Source organism: Gracilinanus agilis, chromosome 2 (genome assembly GCF_016433145.1).
Source record: "Gracilinanus agilis isolate LMUSP501 chromosome 2, AgileGrace, whole genome shotgun sequence".
Taxonomy (NCBI): Eukaryota; Metazoa; Chordata; class Mammalia; order Didelphimorphia; family Didelphidae; genus Gracilinanus; species Gracilinanus agilis.
The window spans coordinates 530,155,241-530,174,769 of record NC_058131.1 but is presented as its reverse complement, the minus strand read 5'-3'; the positions used below and the strand labels follow the sequence as shown (position 1 = coordinate 530,174,769).

The following is a 19,529-nucleotide window of genomic DNA, read 5'->3' as shown; positions in this document are numbered from 1 at the left end:
CCAAAATTAGGAAGCCTGGTTGACACTGAAAAGAAACAATTGGAAAGCACTTGTCAAAATGTCAGTCTTGAGCTTCCCCTGGTTGTCTTAGCCTACAGAATAAACCTACTTTCTCACTGGAATTAGGCAGGGAAAAAAAGCAGAAGTTTTTCAGAAATTATAAGCAAACAGGTTAAAAATGAAATCTTAGATACTGTAACCTGCATACCCCTCAAAATTTATTCTACTTTTTGTGGGTTTCAGATAGTAGCTTTCCTACCTGCATACCATTTTTTGTTTATACCATTTCTTATGCCTGTAATATCTTCATGCCATATCTCACCTATTGAATTCACACTCATTCTTTAAAACCCAACTCAAATGCTACCCCATCTTTCTCAATGAAAGATGAAGCATGGTAGAATGGAGCAAGTGCTGGATTTGTAGCATAGGACCTGAGTTCTAATGCTGACTCTACTGTTTACTACCTTTGTGGCCTTGAGCAAACTCTATAAATTCTCTGGGTAATTTTTGCCATCCTTCAAAAGACAGGATTGGCTTAAGGGACTTTCTAGTTCTAATCAGTAATCAATTCATTCCTCCATCAGTCACAATCTTTCTCCTTGACCTTCAGAAAGTGTTCCATACTTTTCTAATGCACTTGTCGATATAACAGACTGTGGTTATATATTTTGCCTTTGGTAGACAGTAAGATCCATGAAGGCAAAGGCCATTTTTATGTGACTTAAGATATTTTACTTTCATCTGAAAGTTTTATATATGTAACTTTAAGCATAAACTTGGCTTCCAGTTGGAATTCTAATATGGGATTATGAGTTCATTGGATACTATATTGAAGTAATGTATTGTAATGTGACAAAAATAACACTCAAAATTGACAGCTGCCTTGTTATGCTCTTATTCTGGCAGGTACAGAATAAGCTTGATGGCTGTTGCTATGCAGTGAAGCGGATCCCTATCAATCCTGCCAGCAAGCAGTTTAGACGAATTAAAGGGGAAGTGACATTGCTTTCTCGCCTGAACCATGAGAATATAGTGAGATACTATAATGCCTGGATAGAAAAACATGAGATGCCCTCTCCTGGATTCCCACAGTCAGATACAACTGAAGAGAGTCCAGCCCCTGACAAGGAGCAACAGAATGGAAAAAATGGACTTGAGTTGACAGATGATGTAGAAACCAATGCTCCTCCCCCTATCCTGACCAGTTCAGTGGAGTGGAGCACATCCTCCAGTGCCAAGTTCACTGGAGCCAATCAGGAGTCAAGTGATGATGATGAAGATGATGATGACCGGGATGGAGTGTTCTCACAATCATTCTTGTAAGTTGATTCAGTAAATGTTCCCAAATGTTCAGTAAAAATTCCCAAATTTTATTTGGGAAGCCAAAGGATATTTTAAAGCAGACCCCTTCACCAAGCCTATTCATAGCATTTAAAAAAAAAACCTCTTTATCTTCCATTTTCATTGTACATTTGAGGTTGTAGTAGATTGTTTGAGAAAACTAGATGTGGTGATACACACCTTTAATCCCTGCTACAGTGGAAGCCTGAGTCTGATGAATCAATCTCTTGAGTCTTGGAGAGTACTAACTGAAGTCACGCAAAAGTCAATTGCAGGGGGTGGGGGGTGGGGACGAGCAGCTGGGTTGCTCAGTGGATTGAGAGGCAGGCTTAGAGGCTGGAGGTCCTAGGTTCAAACCCGACCTCAGACACTTCCCAGCTGTGTGACCCTGGGCAAGTCACTTGACCCCCATTGCCCACTCTTACCACTCTTCCACCTAGAAGCTAATACACAGAAGTTAAGGGTTAAAAAAATTTTTTTTTAATGAAAATAAAAAAGTCAATTGGGTTTTCACATTAAGTCCATTTTTAACATTTTGAGCCCAAAAGAGCAGAACGCTACTGGACTACCTAAGGCAAAGCCAACCAGTCATTGTGGGGAAAAGAGCATATTAAAGCTTCTGTTTCAGTTAGCACTGGGTCAGACCTTATGATGGATTTCTAGCTCAGACAAAATAGGGAAACCTTATCTTAAAAAAAAAGGTATGGGAAAGGAGAAATGAATTCTATAGCATAAAAGGTTCCCACTTGATTTCATTTGCCATATGATTAAGCCTACATTCATTGTTGTTCGTCTACTATATTATAAGATGTATATTTTCTAAGATATTTAATAACATAATTTGTAGTCCTGAGGTAATATCTCCTGCAGCTTCCAAAATTAGTTAGCAGACTTAATAATGTAATCATAACTAAAACCTATAGATCAGAAAGTGTAATTTGGTAATTTAATAAGATTAATCTGCTTTTAATTCTTTATAACTTAATAAAGTTTTGTTGTAGCCCTTTTAGCTAAATAATTTCTGAATGAAATCATTTTCATGAAGGGCCCTACAATTAGCTTAGTGTTCTCTCTAGGTGAATTTATATTTTCACCCAAGGTTTTTTCTTGATCATGGTTTTTAGGTAGTCCAATAATTCTCAGATTGTCTCTCCTAGATCTATTTTCTAGGTTAGTTGTTTTTTTTCAGTAAGATATTTCATGTTTTCCTCTGGTTTTTCATTCCTTTGATTCTGCTTTATTATTTCTTGATTTCTCATGAAATCATTAGTTTCTAGATGGTCAGTTCTGTTTTTTATGGCCTGATTTTCCTCTGTCAGTTTTTGGTTTCCCTTTTTCAGTTGGTCCATTTCTCCTTGCATCACTTTCATTTCTCTTTCCCACTTTTCCTCCGCCTCTCTTAATTGATTTGTGAAGTCTTTTCTGAGTTCTTCCAGACTGTGTCCAATCCGTATTTTTCTTTTGGACTTTGCATATGTTTCCTTTGCTTTCACTGTCCCCCTCTATGACTGCACCTTGCTCTTTATCTCCATAAAAATTCTTTAGAGTTAGGTGATTTTTTTCTTGTTTACTCATTTTCCCTATCTAATTATAGTTAGGCTTGGGGGGATGATGTGATGGTTTGAGGGCTGAAAGCTCTGGGAGTCCCCTCCCCCTGCTGATTCAGTTGACCCTTGAGATGCCATAGCTTAAAAGACTTGCCTCAGGCTTAGGAGTAAGTTTCTCTGATCTTGATCAGATCAGGGGCTGATCCAATTCTAGCCCCAGGCATAGGTTCAGGCTTTTGGTCTCACTGTTTATTTGATCCACTCATGCACACTTTTGATTGTTCTGTCTTAGAGCTCCACCCTGAGCTTTAGGCAAAAAGATCAGTACTTAATACTATCAGCCACCCCAAAGTGTAAACTGTGTCCTTATCCCAAGCCCAGACTAGAATTCCCTGGGTTGGGGCTCTGGATTTCTCCACAGGATTCAAATTTCAAGGAGTATGGGTTGGCTCGTACATCTGTTTATCCAGGCTGGATCTCAGGGTCTGGATGTTTGGTTTGGGCTTAGGTTCTGAACCTAGGACTGCAGATGTGGGGTGGGAGGCCATAGCTTGCTCTTGGCTTGCTCTTCCTGCCTTGCTACAACTTCTTGCTGGCTCTGCTCTCCTCTCACCCCAGGGCTCCAGATGTTCTTTGCCTACCTTATGTTTTTTCTTTTCTTGAAAGTTGTTTCACTCTGTCTCCTTGTTGGTTCTTTCTCTCCTGTATTCCTTTTGTAGCATTTTTTAATGTTGGCTGGAGAGGATTCTCATGGTGGCACAGAGCTGCTCTGGATTAGTCCGCCATCTTGGCTCCACCCCCAGAAGTCTCCTCTGAATTTATATTTTTGAGTGCTGTTTATGAATAGCATTCATTTTAGGGCAGCTAGGTGGTGTAGTAGAGGAAATGCAGACCTCAGACTTAGGAAGACTCATCTTTCTGAGTTCTTATTTGACCTCAGAAACTTATTGGTTTTGTGACTCTGAACAAGTCACTTAACCCTGTTTGCCTCAGTTTCCTCATCTCTAAAATGATATGGAGAAGGAAATGACAAACTTCTTTAGTATCTTTGCCAAGAAAACTCTAAATGGGGTCACCAAGAATACAGCATGACTGAAGAACAATAAATTTTATTGCATACCAGAACATCTTTTTTTTTTCAGCAGTTGTCAAATTTATTGATTTTGGAAATTTAAAAAAAATTTATTTTCCTCTCTTTTTACTTTTTTCCTTTTTTTTAAAGGCCAGCCACAGATTCTGAAAGTGATATCATTTTTGACAATGAAGATGAAAACAGTAAGAGGCTCAGTCAGGTAAATAAATATTTAGTTTTATGACTTGTTTGACTAGCTAGAATATGATGAGAACACAAAACTTAGTTCCAAGTCATAAACCCTTAATTCAACTTTCAATTCCAGATGCCTTACTCTTAAAAGCAAGAGAAATCTCCTTCTCCAAAATGCTCCTTACAGTGACACCTTCAATATAAGCCACCTTAATATATCTGGAGAGAGCTAACGGACACCTTTGTAAGATATTAGTCATGAAAAAATTTTGATAATAATAAAAGGAACATAACTAATTTGCTTTTTAGGTCAAATTAAATAGCCAGATGGAAAAGTAGTAATATAGTATAATATAGCATAATCACTAAAAAAGTCAGGGAAACTGTTCAGCCTAGAGAATGGTGCAGGTTATACTGATTAAAAATCTGTTCACATTAATATTTTACTATTTTAGATCTAGACAGATCTAGACATACTTTATTCTAAAATGAACACTTTGTTGCTTCATAAGAATTGTTTTTAACTGAAGCATTAAAATCTTAGTCTTTATCAACTGAACTCTTTGGTTGTGAGAAGATATTTTGGCAGTGATAAGAGTGACTTACTGACTAGACTCCCTGTTACTTCTAGGATCTAATTTGGTATTTGGTCTCCTCTCTTTGGTATTTAAAGCCCTTCAAAACCTGACCCCAACCTCCCTTCCTAACCTTTCCTTTTACTCCCTTTCATGCTCTATAATCCAACCAACCTGACTGAGTTACTCTTCCTTCATATGACATTGCATCTCCTGTTCCCCAAGCCTGGAATACAGTCCTTATTCACCTCCACTTCTTAGCATCCCTAGTTTCCTTCAAGACAGCTGAATTTCAATTTTGTCATTGAATGCTTTTCTAATTGTCCTCAAAAGTTAGTGCCTTTCCCAAAAAACTACCTTGAGCATTAATGGTATAGTGGTGAATATAGCTGCCTTCCAAAACACTACCTTGTATTTATTCTGCATGTATTTCCTAGTTTTCTTTATGTGTAAATATTGTCTCCCATCACTCTCTTTCCCTCTTTCACACACCAATAGAATGTAAGGTTCTTGAGGGCAGGGATTATTTCCCCTCTGGCTTTGTATGTCCAGCATTATCACACAGTCCTGCATATATACAGGTGCATCTGGTAAGTAGGGAGGGAGACTTCATAAATGCTTAGCAGTGATAGACTGGTTGAGTATCAATTCTTTTTATTCTGGTTTTTTCTTCATGAAGCAGGATGAAGAATGCAATGAAAAAATTGATCACCAGGAAAATGAACAATCCCTGACGACTCAGGCAATCCATTACCTATACATCCAGGTGATCCTCCAGGTTACTCTTGGATAACACAATAGCATCCATTAAGGCTCATGGCTTAGTGTTTCTTTTGAGAAGACTAGAAAAAGGATGTATTAATGAGATATAATGACATTTGTTCAAAGTTTTGGCAAAAGAATTCTATAAGCATTTCACGTCATCTCGTTACTTTAGGTGCCCTCTCCTCCAAGACAATTTGCAGCCCCTTTGTGCCTTCTCATGCTGAGCAGTTCTTCTCTGTGCCTTTCTTTTAATTTCCCATGGCCAACATTCCACATTCAAAACCCTTAAGTTCTTTCAGTATTGTCAATATCAGTGTAGCATTTGGGCATCACTCTTGATAAGACAGTATCACCAATTAATTAAATGAAACATTCATTCTGCCAGACCTGACATGATGCTTTTTGGAATGCCATGCCCTTGCCATTTGCAGCCATCATGAAATGGATTGAAATAAGGTACCTTCAAGAATATGAGGAGGCAGGAGAACAGAAGCAGAGCTTTCAAAAGTGTAGATTTGTTGAGAAATAGTAGCCACAGACAGACTAGCCTGGTATGAAAATATATAGAATGAGCCTAAGCCTTGGGCTGGCCACAAAGAGGAGAGTCCTGTCAGCTTCAAACCCTGGTAGACTTGTTGTCAAACAGTAACAAGAGCCAGCCACAAGTCTAGAGAGAACTTGTACATATATTGCACAGTACAGAAAGGAATCTTGGTTGGTATGAATCTTTTTTAACTGGAAGATCTTCAGGATAAATAACATAAAGATTTTGAAACAACAACTAATAGTGAGATTAGTATTATACTTTGTTGAAAAGACCAGCTCAATCATCATAAAATATGTGGCATGTGTTACTGTTTTTGTGAAAATGAGATGAATTCTTGCTAGATTTTTATACTGTCATTTTAGCTGACCCTTAGTTCCTAGGGTAGGAATAGCTTCTGTAATAGGTACCAAGAAGTACTGCTAGATTACCTAAATCTTAGCTTAAAAGCCTTAAAGGATTTCTTAATTTTTTTTCCCTTTTCTCATTTGCATAATATTAACCAATTAAATAAATAGCTTCTGTACCAGACTGACTTTATTCAGTGCTACCATATTATGTTTTAATTTGATACTTTAATTATGGTGTCAGGTTAGAGACCAGTCAGTATGATTCTGAGCAAAGTAAGGCTCATTAGTGTTTTTAAATGTTAGGATTTAGTTTAGAAAATCATTCTTTTCAAAACAACTACATAAAACTTGTAACTCTTAGTTTTCTTGCTATTTTCATTTATGATGGGAACCTTTAAAAAGAGAGGTTGGTGGTACATGCCATAAATAGTATTTGATTTACCTTATATACTAACAGCAGCCTCAAATCAGTGATAAATGCATAAAATTAGAGCACAACATTAAGTAGCATTTTAAGCCAACAGGTGAATGTTTTCATGTTGAAATTCTTACCAGTTTATCCTTATCCAAAGATGGAATACTGTGAAAAGAGTACTTTAAGGGACACCATTGACCAGGGATTGTATCAAGACTCCATCAGATTGTGGAGACTCTTCAGAGAAATTCTGGATGGATTAGCATACATCCATGAAAAAGTAAGTACTTTACCTCACTGATATATTCCATTTTATATCTCAACTAAAATTAAGTATTCCTGTATTTTTATATATGTTTGTATGTGACATATACAAAAATAAGTGATTTAATAAAATTGTATTAGTTATGGAAAGAAAAAATACAAAGAAGAGAAAAATGCATGAAAGTGTTTTATATAAATGGCAGCTTTGTTAGACTTCCTAGAAATATATTAAAAACTACTTATATCATCTATTGGGTGGACAAAAGAAGGACAAAGATAGGGAAATCTATTTTCAACTCCTGTTTCTCATTGAGTATTTGTCATTTTAAAAGCCAGAAATTTGGAATCTGCTATAAATGATAAAACATGAACCTAGATTCAGAATGAACTGCCTGCATTTAAAAACCCATCTGTTTAAGACAAATAAGATCTTGGAATATATTTAGTTGCCAGCACTGAAGTGAACCACCTTAGCACAACATTTTGCTGAGCTAAGCATGGAGAGAACACCTTGACTATAGTGTAAAAAACAAGTAAGATAGCTTTATGAGGGGAACAGAGGGAAGTAGGAGATAAAATATAGATATATTAGGCTTTTTTTGGCTCAATTTCTCATTATTCTTCAAATGTTTTATTCTGCCATGTTTAGCTGTAATATTATTAGACCATATTTGGTACACATACCTGGATGTGTCATAAATGATTTCATAGAAACAAAATTTGCAGGGCTTAGATTTTTTTAAAAAACCATTTCTGCTGAAAACCCTAACTATTTTACTATAAAATATGACTACTGGTCTTAGAATTGTGCTCTGGTGCAATTTCCCCCCTCAATTCATTTTAACAAATATTGTTGCATTTCTTACTATACATATATCTACTATGCCTGGGACTTTGAGGATAGAAAATGAAGAGCTTATTCTTTTAAGGGGAAGGTCAGAGAAGAAACAGAACTTTTGTACATTAAATGATTATAAAGCAACAATAAATATAATCTGGCAGTCCAGAAGAAAAGAGATCAGTGTTCACTAGAATTATTTGGGAATATTCTTCAGAACCAGGTAGAACTTAAGATGGACTTTGAAAAATTAGAAGCATTTAGAAGTGTAAAGAAAAGAAGGGAAGTACTCTCTTCATTAGGGGAGAACAGCATGAATAGAGGCAAAGAGATATGAATGAGCATAGTATACAAAAAGGATAGTGAAGAGACCTCACTGCTGGGACAGGATTAGGAAAGGAGTTAGGAAAGATGGTACTTGAGATGATGGACCTTGAATGCCAAACTGAGAAATTTGTACTTAATCCAAAAATTAATAGGAGAAAGTGTTTTAGGAAAATTGATCTAATAGTTATTCAGGGTAAATCAGAGTAAAGAGTTCAATCAGAAGACTAAGTCAACAAAATAAAAATGAAATAATGAGGGCTTGCACTTTTCTGACATATTGTGTATTAAGCTATGTGTTTGTGTTATCCCCTAGCACAGTGATGGTGAATCTTTTAGAGACCGACTCCCCAAACTGCACCCTCATGCCGCAAGTGAGCCACCCCCTTACCCCACACAGGGGAGGGAGGAAGTGCTCCCATTGGGCTGCTGGGCAGAGGGGCAGGGGATGAGAGAAATGTCCTCAGGCCTGTGTGGAAGGGGGAGGGGAGTAACCTCCTCCGGCATATGTGCCATAGGTTCGCCAACATGGTCCTAGCCGATGCTAAGTTCCATCAGGGCAGAGATAGCGTCTTGCCTAAACTTTGTATTTCTCCTAGGTACCCCTCCCCTGCCCAGACAATTCCTTACATAAGAGCTATTTGGTAAAATCTTACTCTATGAATGAGGAAATAAATGAAGAGCAAAACCTGGTTCTTCCCCTGAAATTCAATTCACCCTTCCTGTGATAAACATCTATGAGTCAGGATATCCTAGTTTGAAGAGGGCAATCTTTTTATTCTTTTTCTTTCTTTTACCAGGGAATGATTCACAGAGATTTGAAGCCTGTCAATATTTTTTTGGATTCTGATGATCATGTCAAAATTGGCGATTTTGGCTTGGCCACAGACCATCCAGCCTTTGCTGTAAGTATTTTAATTAAATGGAGGCCATAAATGAAAGAGACCAAATCTCATCCATGAAGCTTTGGGATTTAATCACAATGAAAGATACTTTTAAAACAAGGTTATGTTAATGTGATTCTTCAACAGGAGTCTTCAGTTTACATTTGTTTTCTGCATTTTTATTATGTGCTAGTAATTATATACATTTATTGGCAAAATGCATTTTAATTAAAAGTAAATGGTCCTTCAGGAGGTCCTAGGTTCAAATCCGGCCTCAGACACTTCCCAGCTGTGTGACCCTGAGCAAGTCACTTGACCCCCATTGCCTACCCTTACCAATTTTCCACCTATAAGTCAATACACAGAAGTTAAGGGTTTAAAAAAAAAAAGAGTAAATGGTCCTTTTGGTTTTTTATTTTATTTTTATTGTCATGCAAAATCTACTTCCATATTTGTCATTGTGGTAAGTACAAACTCATACATAACCAAAACCTCAAAATAAAACCATAAAATCACTGATGTGAAAGACAACTCCAACAGTTCTCTCTCTGGTGGTGGATAGCATTCCCTGTCATAAGTCTTTCAGGAGATCATTGCATTGCTAGGAGTAACCAAGTTTTCACAGATAATCATCATCCAATATTGCTGTAACTGTGTACAATGTTCTCCTGGTTCTGTTTATTTCACTCTGCATCCGTTCCCTCAGATCTTTCCAGCTTTCTCTGAAAGATCTCTGAAAGATTTAATCAGTTCTTTTTTTCTTCAGGGTATAGGGATCTGGAGTAGGAGCACAGGCTAGATGCCTGGAGGCTCAGAGTAGTGAACTTTAACACCAAGACTGGAACACTACAATAAGTTCTGTCTGCTTTGGTCTTCTTTAAAATATATTTCTGGCTTCCTCAAGAATTTAATTCTCGATCTCTTCTCTGCCACCATGTTCATTAGTAATGTACATAGGTAGCAAAGTATAAGGAACAAAGAGTCTTAATCTGCAATGCTATAACTTTTGGCCATGAATTTATGCAAACTGGAAATATAACTATCCACATTTACAGAACAGTTAAGTTATAAGAATTGGAGGCTTTCAAAGTTGGAAGGCAGCAAGGTCCTCTAGTACAAGAGCTTCCAACAGTTCTGTCCCTTTTAACATAAAAAGAAGAGATCCAGAAAAATTGATACTCTCCCCATCACACATATAATAGATAGTAGCTGTCCTATTATCTGATCGAGAATATACATGACAAAAAGTTAATATGAATTCATCAGTGCTTCTAAAATGATATTTTGTTAATTACAATAGCATTTACATGCAATTGAAAAATCATAATGCATATGTGCAAGGTGTTATTTAGACTATTAACAGAAGGTGGGTTTTGCTTCCTTATTTTTATGCTAAATCATACTTCTTGTTTTGTTCCATCCAAGTAAAGGCAAAATGATAGTATAAGTATAGATTTGTAGACCTTTTGCAATCATTCTGTATTGCTTCTCTTTTCCTCCTACTCCTTAGGCTTCTGTGGCTCCTAAATGGGATACCACTAATCCAGTCTAATCTGTTCCCTTTCCTTCCCCTCACCTTTTTACAGGTAAGGAAAGGAAACAAGGAAACTGAGGTTCAAAGGATTACAGAATAGGAGAACAGTGGACAGTCAACATTAATGTGAAGATAGTAGGAAAGAGAGGGAACAGAAAAAAGAGGAAATGAGGAAGGTGGGAGAGTACTTAAGGAAAGGGTGTAGCCATTTGCTATTAGAATGTTTTGTTTTGTTTTAGAAAATATCATCCACTTTACACAATGTCATTTTGAGCACACATCAATGTGAACTAGAAAATGATAGAATAAAATTAGAAAGGCAATACCAGTGACATCCCATGTTCACAATAACTCTTCACCATCTTTCAGTGGCATTTTCGTTGGCCCTCCTTGTTCTGAGTGGGATTCCTATGAGCTATGAAATAAGCAAAAGGCAGTCATCAATAATAAGTGGGCATGCTGTCCTGGGTAATGATGTGACATCCTAATAATTGGTTTCCTTGTATTTTAGGCTGATACCAAACCAGAAGATCGGGGAGCTGATCATTTGGTTAAATCTTATCCTTCAGGTAAACAAGGAACCTACATGTTTTCATCACTGACTTTTTTACACTAAATGCCATTTCCTCTTCACTGTGTCAATGGTCCTTCAGTATATCATTAGAAAAGGGAGCTTAATGTGGCCAAATGTCTGTCTATGAATGCATCTTAGGTAAAGTGTTGGCCAGGATTCAGAATGACCTTTGTTTAAGTCCTTCCTCTGATACACACTGACTATGGCACCCAGGGTAAGTCAGCTTACCTCTCAGTGCCCCAGGCAACCTACTCAGGTTACAAGTAGCACAGTGGTTACAGATTAATATTGGTAGAATTTCCTTACCTGATGCTCTATACACCAATGAAATCAAACTCCCTGATCATTAAGGCCTATCCAAAGGGCCTTCTCCTAAGAACATATTCAGTTGATAGAACACATTAGGCTATCTGGGGCTGCTTCCCTCCTTGCTTAACTGAGAAGGCATCCTTTAACAGAATGGGTCGAATGTCAATAATTAACCTTACAAGGGATGTATGGATGGCTTTTTTGGACCATGAATAAAAAAAATCCATTACCTTGCATAATCAATAATTAATTATACTCAGTTTGTCACTCTTAATTTCCTTGTTTGGTAGAAGGTACTTCTTCCTTATCCATAGAATGCCTATCATATAAAGCTTTTTTTTCTGTCTGTAACCACACAGATAATTTAACTGGAATGGTGGGCACAGCATTATATGTGAGCCCAGAAGTCCAAGGAAGCACTAAATCCTCATACAATCAGGTAATGTGAAAGAAAGCATTTCATTTGTGTCGAAAAGCAGAGAGGGTTTCAAGAGAGTGATAATATTATGGGCTTAAAAGATACCATCACTTTGGGGCCATTCTCAAATATTCTATTTTTAAATGTGCTGGTTTTAGCAATTGCTGTTTGCTTTTTATTGTTAAGATGCTGTGAATGGATTCCACATAAACTATCAACATGCTAGATGTTGTGAAGACAAAGATATTGTTTTGATTTGCTGTCCACTTAACTGTTGACTTGTGCAATATGTATTAAATTTCGGTGCTTTCTGATATCCTAGTGGCATTTTGTAAACTTTCTGTCGGAAATCTCAAAATTTCTATTAACTCTTCAACTTGAACACATTTCCTTGTAGAATGTACACCACACTACTAGTTAAACCATTGTAGATGAAGAGTTTGAATCAAAAACCATTCTTTCTCAGTTAAGGCTAGGTTTCACTTGTGAATACACGCACACGCGCACACACACACACACTCCAAAAAATATGATTTGGAAAAGACCTTGGAGGTCATCTAATCCAGTATTAGAGGAATTTTTTGCTAATACTTAAAATAAGAGTCATCTTAATAGCTTTTTGAAAAGTAGGGTTTATGCTTCCTTGCTACTTAATTTTGTTGAAAAACAGAGTCTAAAATTTTCAGCAATTCTCGGACTTGGTGAATTTGTTTACATTATCATCCCTTTATCCTTTAGTAAGACTGCTTTCTGTATTTTTTCTAATCAGATTTTCATTTGTTTTCTTTGAGCTAATCATGAGGCCTTTGCTGATCCATCATTATTATTACATTAATCAATCTACCAGCATTTTCAGGTGCCTACTATTCACCAGGCTCTAGTCTCCGCCATCAAGGAGCTAACATTCTACTACCAATACTAGAATGTCTTTGAAACCTCTGGCTGCTGAGAGTAACTTCATTCAGTGAATGAATCAGATGACTGATAAAGGTGTTACCCAAAGCCACATCTGTTATCACAGTTCTTTTGACCATCAGTACCAAGAATTGCAGTTTTCAGCCATTTGGGTTTTTGACAGGGAATATAAATAAACCAGTTAGAATTTACTTTACAAGTATAATGTTCAGAGGAGCTGGGTTAAATATAGAGCATTCTGTTTATGTTCTTGCCTTTTTTTTTTTTTTTAATTTTTTTAATTTTTTTATTTTAAACCCTTAATTTCTGTGTATTGATTTATAGGTGGAAGATTGGTAAGGGTAGGCAATGGGGGTCAAGTGACTTGCCCAGGGTCACACAGCTGGGAAGTGTCTGAGGCCAGATTTGAACCTAGGACCTCCTGTCTCTAGGCCTGGCTCTCAATCCACTGAGCTACCCAGCTGCCCCTCTTGCCTTTTTGTTTTGTGAATTGTTAGAGCAAATAGATTTCTCTGCCATGACTTCTTTTTTTAAACCTTTTTTTTTTAAGCTACTTATTGCTTATTCTACCAGTTCTTAAGAAATTATATTTTGATCACAAGTTAAAACTGAATGCAATTATTTATAATTCTGTTTTTTCTCCCATAGAAAGTAGATCTTTTCAGCCTGGGTATCATCTTCTTTGAAATGTCCTACCATCCAATGGTTACTGCATCAGAAAGGATCTTTATTCTCAGTCAGCTCAGAGAAGTATGTATCAATGATTTCATCCCCTAAATGAACCCCACTAACTTAGGTTATTAACACATGAGGTTTATGTCTGGGATAGAATATCTTTCTTTCATTTAAACATATGAAAAAAGTTTTCCTGCTGTAAATATAAGCACTTAATTATTGAGACTTGCCAGCCTTGCAAATCTCCTTTGCAATGAAAACTATTCAAACAAGGAACAATCACTCCAAGTCTTCATTTAGCCTTAGTAGTAACATTGCCACTTCTCTGGCAACTGGGAACATCCATGTGGAACCAAAGCTTTTAGGTGGAAATTTGATTATTTTCACAACTTTTAGGAAAGGATATAGGAAGGAGGAGAAAATTATGTAGATTGATAGGGTATTGCTTTTTAGTAAAGAAGAAAGTGCTAGCCCTGACTTTTACTAGCTTCATGAACTTGGGCAAAGTGCTTTAAAATCTCTGATTCTTAGCTTCCCTGTCTGTGAAATGGGCACATAGTTGTACATAACTCTTTAAATTAGTTATTGTGAGGCTAGTACTTCGTGGGCTTTAAAAATTCATGAGTGCAAGATTGTTAATAATAAGCATAAACATATTAAAAAAAAAAAAGACAGGGGCAGTGCAGAGACAGGCATAAGAAAAGGGAGTGAAAAGAATCCACAGTTTAGTTCAGATGTGGTATTTTTTTCCAACTACATTTTCATTTGCTTTCTTCTCATGTCTAATTGTACAACCTTGCCTCAGTCTTCATATACACTGGGATTCTCTTGAGGGATGCCACCAATATGTAACTAGAATATATGAGAATATACTGTGAAAATTTGACTTAGTTTGGAATTTGGTCAGGTTCACTTGTGTTCAGAAATACATGATGAGTATGATGGGCCTGGGGAATCAAGATGTGAAGTATTCCCATTGTAACATACAGAGATAGTTTTAACCATCTTCTTAATTTCCATGAAGAATAAAGCAGGGACAGGAAGTCTGTGCTTTATGTTAAATAGCATTTTATGAGTGAGAAAGTATGGTATACTTAGACCCATTGTACTGCTTTTCACCTAAAAAATAACCGTTTGAACCTGAGCTACTTCACTTAAGTATTTAAACCTCTGGCTATGCCCTCCTGGAGTAAATAAAGTTGTCCTATTGTTCCTGCTTTAAATAAGAGTCTTTTGTGTAGAGTTGGGGTCCTGAATGATTAAGATGACATGCTTTCCTTTTGCTTAAATAGCAGCACATTGTTCCTTCTTTTCTAAATGTATGTCTACATTTTTACTTTAATGATGTCAATCTGTAGTAATAGTATTACTGGCTAGAAAAGTTTAGTGTCTTGTAGGTTCTTTCAGTGTGAATGATTTTCTCTTACTATCTCTTTTGGTGATTCAAAAAAATAAAAAGACTACATTGGTCACATGGTGCCCTTTTAGTAATCAAGAAAAATGCAGACCTCTTTGGTGTGAGATTTTAAATGACGTGGAGGTTCTAAGATATTCAGTGATCCACCTTTTTAATAAAATTCCCTATTAAGCAAAGCTATTACTAAGCTTATGTGAACAAGAAATTTGGAAATGTAAAGACACAAAGTTCATCAGATTTCAAGATGGTTCCCAGTTTATCCTTTTCTTTTGAGCTTGTCACTTCTGTGCTGGCATCTTTTTTTATTCACTTCTAGTGAACAAATGTTTTAATTATGGAAGTTTGCCAAGTGTTTGCTGTATTTATTTGCTAATTCGAATATAATTATCCTTTTAGCCTACTTCTCCTAAGTTTCCAGAAGATTTTGATGATGCAGAACATACAAAGCAGGTAATTTTCAAATGCTTTAATTATAACGTCTTCAGACTTGAGTTTTAATTATTATTTTTCTTCTTCAATTAGTAATCTCTGCCAGTCATTCTGTTGTATTCCGAGAACAAAGTAAAAAGAAATACCAAAAGATAAAGCACTTAAAACATTATTGAAATTTAAATACATGGTAAAAAAAATTGAGTGTTGCCATAGTGAATTAACAAGCTACAGGATTCTTTTGTGTAGTTCTTTGTGCCTTGGAAGTACTGTTTGGACCCTAGGCTTAACTGCTGCAATGAAGCAGCTCTTTGTTTCAGATAAAACCTGGGCCTTTATAGGAAAGAAAAACATCATTTAAAATTTTAATTATATTGAGTTTCAGGTTTTAAATAGCTTAGTGAGAAGAAAACATGCATACTTCTGGGAAAAGCATATTAAAGCATTTTTGAATATTATAATAATGTTCATATATACGATGTGCTGTATATAAGGTGTCACAGCTAAAGTCAATGCCAGCTAATGTGAAAAAGAATGATTTGGAAATTCATGTACTGTATATCAATTCATCCTTTTCTTTCTAAGGCTAAGTATGGATATAAGTAACAGTTTCTGCAGTAATTCCTCTTATAAGGATGATGTTTTCTTTTTTTGTGCTAAGATTTGATCTAAGTTTGGAAGGGAGAGAATCACCTTCTGAAAATAGCTACCCAAATTGGTCAATAGCATAAGACTTGCTAACACTCTTTTACTTCTGATGTACTGTTCTATCTTTTGTTATGACATTTCTGCATCATAATTAAGGATTATACAAATAAAGGACTATTAGAAAGCTCATTAACATCATGTTTATGCTTTTATTAGCTATACATATATGTGTACTGATATTTATTAGTGTGTTTAAATTCTTAAGTATTTGTGAATTTTATACCTTTTACCCTTCCTAAAGAAAGACTAGGCTCATTCTGTTATTTTTAAAGAAGTTATTAAGGAGTCAGTTAAATGGCATAGTGGATATTAGAATGTCAGGTTTGGAATCAGGAGGACCTGAGTTCAAATCTGGCCTCAGACACTTCCTAAATATTTGACTCTGAGCAAATCATTTAACACCAATTGCGTAATTCTTACTTCTGTAAAAACTAATTTAAACTATGGTCCTTAATTTCTTTAGAGTTTATTAATATTTATTTGAACAGGAGAAGGTAGATAGAAAAAGCCTAATTTTTATTCTGCCATATGGTTGGTCTCCCAATGGACCCCTTAGTTACCTGCCTTTAGCTGCACACCTGAGAGAATAGAGTCCCATTTCCTGGATCTCCCTACTTTTATTTTTCCCCTTTATACTCAGATCAATTTCCCCATCATTTTCGGTCAAGTGCCTAGGTCCAGTGACCCAAGCCCACCAATGTGATATAGCTCTAGCAGTACCAAGACACAGGTAGGGCCTCAGTGTGTGATCCTGGGAGGCAGGGGTTCCCTTCACACACTGCTATTCTGTCTTAAAATTAATACTAAGACAGAAGGTAAGGTTGTTTTTTTGTTGTTTTTTTAAAATTTATTAAGGCATAAGAAGCAATGTGTTGAAATGGACTCACCTCATAGACCTGGGTTCAAGTCCTGCCTCTGATGTGGTTTCTGATATGGTTCTGTTGCTAGCCATAAAGGGGAGCTCAGTGGACTCCTCAATAAAAACCTTAATCTTTCATTGCCCCTAAGAACAGAAGTCATAGTGAAGGTACTCTTTTGCACTGAGAAAGAAAGTTCTTTACCTCCAGCTATTGGTCCTAACAGACTTACAAACAGAACCATAGTTAATAACTATGCCAAATAAGGGATTCTGGGAAGATGGCAGCTTAGATGGAGCAAATCTTAAAACCTCTGCACCCTTTCCACACTGAGATAGAAAACAAAGCACTTCGAGAAGAAAGAGGACCAAATCTAACAACAGGTCAGAGCAGGGGGATCCTACTGCTGGACAGCTCAAGAGGTATGCCAAGAAAATGACTTGAATTCTTGAACTGTTGGGTCTGAGAGTATAGAAGAGGAATCCCAGGACCCTTCCCCCACAGGCTGTGCAGAGTCTCCAGCAGCCCCTGAAATTTCCGAGGGGTGAGCACACCAGCCTAGAGAGAGGGCCCTGCTGTTGCAGGACTTGGGGAGTTGAACACAGGCACCAGGGAGGTGGCTAGAGGAGAAAGCCAGAGAAACACAGCAAAAACTCTCAGAAGATGGCAGCTTAGATGGAGCAAAACTTCAGACCTACGGCCTTTACCACACTGAGAACAAAACGCCTCGAGAGGAAAGAAAACCAGGTCAAACAGCAGGACAAAGCAGAGGGACCCTACTGCTGGACAGCTCAGCGAAAACACTCCAATCTTGTCCCCCCCACAATTTTTTTCTCTCTAGGTTTTAGCCTCTGGGCACATTGAGTAATACAGACTAATCCAGGCTTAATCCCATCAGTTGGACAGATAAGAAGTCTTCAGAGGGCAGGGAAACACCAACATCCCTCCTCCATAGACTGCAGAGAACTAACTACAAAACTCCATTGCCAGAAGATCTTTCATCAAAGCTCATTAAATCCATCTAATTAAACTAGCAGAATAGAGAAGGAAAAAATATGAGTAAACAACAGAAAAAGAGAAAAGAAATTAAAATTGAAAGCTTCTTTCCTGGAAGCGAAAAAAGAGCAAATGAAATAGAAGAGGAGGAGGAAGCTCCAGCGAATTGGACACAGGCTTTAGAAGATCTCAAAATTTAATTAAAGAACTTCAGGAACTCAAAAAGCAATTAAGAGAGGCTGAAGACAATTTGAAAAAGGAAATACATGAACTAAAACAAGAAAAGAAAGTCCTAAAAGCTAAAACTGACCAGCTCGAAAATGAAGCAAAGGTGGCGAAAGAAGATCTACAAAGAAAATCAGACCAGGAGGAGAAAGATGACCAAAAAGCCAGGGATGAAATTCAGTCTTTAAAAAATAAAACTCAACAACTAGAAGCAAATGACTTCACAAGGCAACAAGACTATATAAAACAAATAAAAAAATGAAAAATTTGAGGAGAATATGAAACACCTCTTTGACACAACCACAGATCTGGAGAATAGATCTCGAAGAGATAATTTAGGAATTATTGGTTTACCTGAGCATCATGACAAAAGTAAAAAAAGTTTGGACAGAAAATTATCTAAGAAAACTGCCCTGACATTCTTGAACAAGAGAGAAAAGTAGAAATTGAAGGAATCCACAGATCACCTCCTACATTTAATCCACAACTGACAACTTCCAGGAATATTATAGCCAAATTTAAAAACTACCAGCCCAAGGAAAAAAATATTACAAGCCACTAAGAAAAAGTCATTCAGATACCAGGGAACCACAGTTAGGATAATACAGGATCTGGCTGCATGTACATTAAAGGACCAGAAGGCATAGAATACAATATTCCGGAAAGCAAGAGAACTGGGTCTACAACCAAGAATCAACTATCCAGCAAAACTGACTATATTTTTGCAGGAGAAAGTATCATTCAATAAAATGAAGAGGTCAAAAAGGTCATTCAATAAAATTGAAGACTTCCAAGTATTCATAAAGAAAAAACCAGACTTAAACAGAGAGTTTGCTGCCCAAACACAGAACTTAAGAGAATCAACATAAGGTAATTAAGAGAGTAGTGAGGGGAAAAATCTTTTCTTTAAGAGACCCAATAAGTCAATTGATTTGTATCCCTAGAAGAAAAAGAAGATATTGCTAACTATTAAAAATTATTATTATCAACAGGGTAACTAGAAGAAGTTTACTTAGAGGGAACAGTGACAAACTATAGGATGAAATGTCAAGATATATATGTATATATTTGCATACATATATATAAACATATATATAAAACTAGAGGGGCAAAAAAAAAAGGAGATAATATTAAGAAAAATGAGAAAACAGACAAAATTGAGTAAATTTATATTCCATAAAGAAGTGCATGGGGCAAACACAGGAGAAGATCAATATACTGGAAGGGTAAAGAGATTGGAGAGAGGAAATACTTAATACTTAAGTACATTGAAATTAACTTAAAGAGGGAAGAACAGTCAGATCCATTGAGGCAGAGAAGTGATTCGTGCCCTATAGAGAAATAAAAGGGTAACAAAA

At 36.5% G+C, this 19,529-nt stretch overlaps 1 protein-coding gene across 1 annotated transcript in view; it reads left to right on the top strand.

The window, feature by feature from the left end:
* The window catches only part of EIF2AK4 (eukaryotic translation initiation factor 2 alpha kinase 4), a 133,747-nt gene that overhangs the window by 77,318 nt on the left and 36,900 nt on the right, over positions 1-19,529 (top strand). The window contains exons 12-20 of the mRNA XM_044665134.1: positions 910-1,322; positions 4,114-4,183; positions 5,413-5,496; positions 6,962-7,084; positions 9,031-9,135; positions 11,160-11,217; positions 11,891-11,970; positions 13,513-13,614; positions 15,353-15,406. Coding sequence (XP_044521069.1) covers positions 910-1,322; positions 4,114-4,183; positions 5,413-5,496; positions 6,962-7,084; positions 9,031-9,135; positions 11,160-11,217; positions 11,891-11,970; positions 13,513-13,614; positions 15,353-15,406 — 1,089 coding nt within the window. The remainder of the gene's footprint in view (positions 1-909; positions 1,323-4,113; positions 4,184-5,412; positions 5,497-6,961; positions 7,085-9,030; positions 9,136-11,159; positions 11,218-11,890; positions 11,971-13,512; positions 13,615-15,352; positions 15,407-19,529) is intronic.